Source organism: Petaurus breviceps, unplaced genomic scaffold (assembly GCF_028583685.1).
Source record: "Petaurus breviceps papuanus isolate PSGF00001 unplaced genomic scaffold, PetGlider_PUasm1.0 110, whole genome shotgun sequence".
In the NCBI taxonomy this organism is placed as follows: domain Eukaryota; kingdom Metazoa; phylum Chordata; class Mammalia; order Diprotodontia; family Petauridae; genus Petaurus; species Petaurus breviceps.
In genome coordinates, this window is record NW_027185597.1 from 1,746,436 (window position 1) to 1,751,371 (window position 4,936).

The 4,936-nt window shown below is 38.4% G+C and overlaps 1 protein-coding gene across 1 annotated transcript; it reads right to left on the reverse strand.

Moving 5' to 3' along the window:
• Positions 1 to 297: 297 nt before the first annotated feature.
• On the reverse strand, positions 298 to 739 carry LOC138156863 (small ribosomal subunit protein uS10-like). The gene has a single exon (XM_069082345.1). It carries the CDS (start codon positions 685 to 687, stop codon positions 298 to 300), a length of 390 nt encoding a protein of 129 aa, XP_068938446.1. The 5' UTR covers positions 688 to 739.
• Positions 740 to 4,936: the final 4,197 nt, after the last annotated feature.

Below are 4,936 nucleotides of genomic sequence, written 5' to 3' on the forward strand. Positions count from 1 at the left end.
CATAAGCAACTCACACATGATATTCTTAGTGGGGGTAGAGAGGAAGGAATCAGTATAAAAAGCAGCTGCATGAAGTCTCTGAGAAGTTTATATATGGTGCAAAAGTCAGAAGGAAGAATGTCAATTAAGAAGGAAGGTCATACAGTAGCCTTCTACCATTTGAGAGTTGGAAGGAACCTTAAGGGCCTTGTAGTGAAACCCATACACAAAAGGTATCCCCAGTAAACACCCAACACGTGGTTCTCTAGTTTTCTCAATGGAGATAGAAGTCTAGTAAGGGAAATTAAATTCTAGAAATTAATTCTGTATAAGAAAGATGGAAAACTCCCTCTCTTTTTCTTTTTTGACTTCAACTTCTACACCTGGTTCAATGCTGATAGAAGTGATCTGTTTAACAATTTCAGAAGGACTGTGCAAGTCAATAAGGCGTTTGTGGATTCTCATCTGGAACCAATCCCAAGTCTTTGAATTTTCACCGCAAGGAGTTTTTCTAGTTGTGATTCGAAGTGTCTTGGTGGGCATTCCAATAGGTCCCTTCACTTTCAAATTCTTTTCTTTGGCTCCTCTGATTAGGTCGGCACACACTTTCTCGAGTGATTTCACGTTGCGGCAGGTCAGGGTGATCCGGTTCCGGTGAATGGCTACTTCGGGCTCCACAAGGGTCTTGCGGGTGTCTTTGAATGCCATGGCGGCGAAGCAGCTTCCTGACCGACTTATTCCTCAGTGAGAGCGGACAGCGGTGAGTCAGGCTGGGGAGAGGCAGACACTGCCGCGGCAATACCTTCACCAAAGAGCGAAAACTTCCTCTCTTGAGCTATTGTTTAATTATTTCAGAGCATGGTAGTCTTCATGAATACTCTGTTGTATAAGACTTTCCCAAAGCCTTTGTGCAAACAAACAAAAGCATCTTAGTGCAAGCTTTAGTGATTTAGAATTGAACTAAGACTTTTGGGACACTCTGGACTATTAAAAGGAATCAGTTTTAGGCAGTTATGATCAAAACTGAAAGTGGCCTCAGAGATATACTCATTCTGATGCTTCATTAAAAAGGTCATCTTTTTACAATATAGATAGATAGATAGATGATAGATAAATAGAATCCTTTTCCCCTATAAGTCGTGGAATTTTTAATAAAAAAATCTAAATGCCTTAAAAATAACTTTCAAACTTCAATTTGACCAGGCCCAAGTTGTTTGGGGCAATTAGTTGGTTCAGTGAACATAGAGCTGGGCCTGGTGTCAAGCAGACCGAAGTTCAAATCAAGCTTTAGACACTAGCTGTGTGACATTGGACAAGTCACTTAACGCTGTTTGCCTCAGTTTCTTTATCTGTAAAATAAGCTGGAGACAGAGATGATATGCCATTCCAGTATCTTTGCCAAAAAAACCCAAACGGGGTCGTGAAGAGTTAGACAGTACTGAAGAAAGACTGAACAAGTTGTCTAACATGTTTGAGCTTCAGGCAACCAATATAGTCCAGGCCTGACTCATGCAGGTGTGATAGCTGAGTCTGATAGCTTCAATTTAAGATTGGAATGAAACATGGAACTAGTAGATCTGTTAGCAAAATAGTTAACAAAAGGAAGTTAGTCAACCATAGCATGGACAAGATATTCAGGAAAGAGAGAGCGTTGCTTCAGGGAGAAGCAACTTTCCTTTCTCTATGTTTCCATGTTAATCTGACAATAAAAAGAGGAGCTACTGACTTGCTGGCTTTTCTATAGATGCCACCAGGAAGTTATGCCAAGGGGGGAATGAAAAGAACACTTTATTTGGAAGGTCAGAAGGCTTGGGTTCCATCATTGACTGTGCTGATCCTGAGTTAGCATCTCTGAACCTCAGTTTCTCTGCCCGTCAGATGAAGTCAAGGACATTTCTTCTGCCTTCTCACAGAATTTTTGAAATTGTTAGATGTGGTAATATAAGAGAAATTGCTTTGTAAACTATAAAAGACCATAGAACTGCAAGCTATTGCTGTTTTAAATATCTCCTTGAGAAATCTCAAGTTCAAATGTCAGCTTCCCATGTAAAAAATGTGAACTTTGTGGCTGAGAAGGAATATTTCTTGATTTCAGTCTAGGTGAGGACATCAGCAAAGTGGAGGTGTGCTAGTAAAAAGAGCAATAACAACAAAACAAAACAAAGCCCCTCCTTAGGTCAGGCAGATGGAAATTTCTCGACTGTGGATGGAATCTAATCATTTGCTAGTCTCGGAGAACTTAAAGTGCTAAAGATAAAACTAAAATCATGGAACATTTGATACAGTTGTAACCAGGGAATTGTAGTAAAGGCCGTTTATTATAAGTGGCAGGGGACAAACTACTATTTCCTTGAACGACAAATGTTCTAAAAGTTGGCATGGGTCAGTGAAGCAAAGACTCTGATGTTTTCCATATAATAACAATGGGAAGAAGACCTTCTCCCTCCTTCCCCCTCTCCCAACCCCAACCAACTCTATGACTGAAAATACATAAGTATTTTCTAATGGATTTCCAAGTCTCGTTTTTTCTACCTCCACAACTCTTAAATCTGTCCCTTTCTCATTCCTCATACCAACACCAGATTATTCAGGCCCATATCACCTCTCACCTGGAATATTTTAATCACCTTCTAACTGGCTTTGTGTTTCTAGTCTATCTCTTTTCCAATTAAGTCTCTACACAGCTGCTAACATAATCTTCCCCAAAACAAAAATATGATCATGGCACTATCTTACTCAAGAATCTTCACTGGCTAAATAATGCCTCTGGGAGAAAATATAAATGTCTTACTATGGTATCTGAAGACCTTTGCAAACTAGCCTCTAATATTTACAGATTTATTTCGTATTATTCTACTTCTTGCATTCTAAATTAAAATAAAACTGCCCTATTCACTCTTTTCTACATAAGACATTTTAACTCCTGCTTCCCTGCCTTTAGAAGGCCATTCCTACAAAGCACTTTCTCCATTTCTAAGAATTTCTTAACTTACTTTAGCTCAGTGCTACCTCATAAGGGGCATCTGAGTCTTTTGTGGTCTCCAAAATTATTCATATTTTCTCTTCTTCTTCAAATAATCTTGTATTTACTTATATGTTTGCATGTTCCATCCCTCTTTATCATGTAAGCATCTAGAAGGCAGGATCATCTCCCTCCCAATTTGTTTCTTTGTACTGCTAGTTAATAAATGCTTGTTACATTGAATAGGAAGGGCTAATCATTTATTTTCATGCAATTTTAGAGAATTAATGTTTTAAAGAAAACTTGCAATTTTCTATTTATAAAAAGTGTATTATGTAATAAGGCCAATGTCACTGGATCGAAGAATACATGTAGAAAGGAGAAGTAGAAGGTATAAGAAGACTAGGAATGTAGGAGGGAACTGGGTTTTAAAGGACTTTGAATGTCAAATAGAAGATTTTATATTTGATCCTAGAGGTAACAGGGAGCCACTAGAGTTTTCTGAATAAAGGAGCAGGATGATGTGGTCAGGCCTGTGCTTTAGGAAAATCACATCCACACACACCCACACACCCATACCCTCCCTCCCACACACTGATGACCTCACTTAATAAGCTACTGCCCATCCAACTGTGGGTTATAACCTGGGCACAACACCAGATAAATCTTTGTTTATTTAGCATTACCTTTGTGAATAGTTTGGGGGTTTGAATGACTATGTTTCTTATTTGTAAGAGCTTGTTGTGTTCTGGCACTTAGATCTTCTAGCACACTGCCATATTGGAGCAGGGCACTTGGGGGACCTCCTCATCTCTTGTTCTACCTCACCATCACTTAGTCCATCCACTTCCATTTACCCTTCCATTTGGATGTTGCAAAGGATGCTCTGGAAGATGGTGGACACAGTCTCTGAGAAGCCCCCTTCCTGCTATTTGTGACATATTAAAAATTAAAAAAACCCTCAAATATGTCTAAAAAGATGTATTTTTATATGTTTGTTAAAAAAACAAGGTAAGTTAAAGTGAATAAATGCATCCGTCAATGAAAAAATTGTTAACCCCCCACAATATTCCAGACACTATACTAGGTACTAGGAATACCACTTCAAAGACTGGAACCATCCCAATTCTCAATGAGTTTACACTTTAATGAGAGGAGAAAATACATATAGAATAAAAATTTGAGTAAATACAAAGTACTTAAGTACAAGGTTGCTTGAGAGAAAGGACATTAAACTTTAGGGGATTGGGAAAGATTTCATATAGAAAGTGATGCTGAAGTTATGCCTAGAAGAATTCTTTAAGGTGGAGATAATGGGGGAGTGCATTCCAGCAATGGGGAATGGCCAGTGTGGAAATGGGGAATAAAATGTGGTGTATATAGAACAGAGATGAGGCCAATTTGGTTGAATCACAGAGGGTATGAAGGTAGATAATATAGGATTGAAAACATAGGTTGCGGTCAGATTATGGAGGGGTTCAAAAAAATTGATAAAGAAGTTCTCTCTCTCTTTCTGTCTCTGTCTCTCTCTGTCTCTCTTTCTCTGTCTCTCTCTGTCTCTGTCTGTCTCTGTCTCTCTCTGTCTCTCTCTTTATATATATATATATACATATATATATATATCCCTATTTTTCATCTCTATGCCACAACTACTCTCCCTCCAGGTATGTTAATCTTCCTCTCTGAGTTTCTCCCTGTACGTCTGTTTCCTCTTTCCATTCTCTCTTTCTAGCACTTGGATGTTGCAGGCACAAACCAAAGCCCAAAACAGTTCTTAGATACTAGAAAGCAGCAAGACCTGGAGCTACCAGTTTCCTTAATTTATTATATGTTTGAATAGCTGTGGCCAGCCTATATGGCCTTTGGGAGAGACATTAGTACATTATACTTCAGTAATAAATATGTGCATTTAGTATTTATTCTGATGTATATTAAATTTACTTTAGGTAAATTCAAGATGATTTAATTAAAGCTGAGTCTTTGGGAAATTACAGA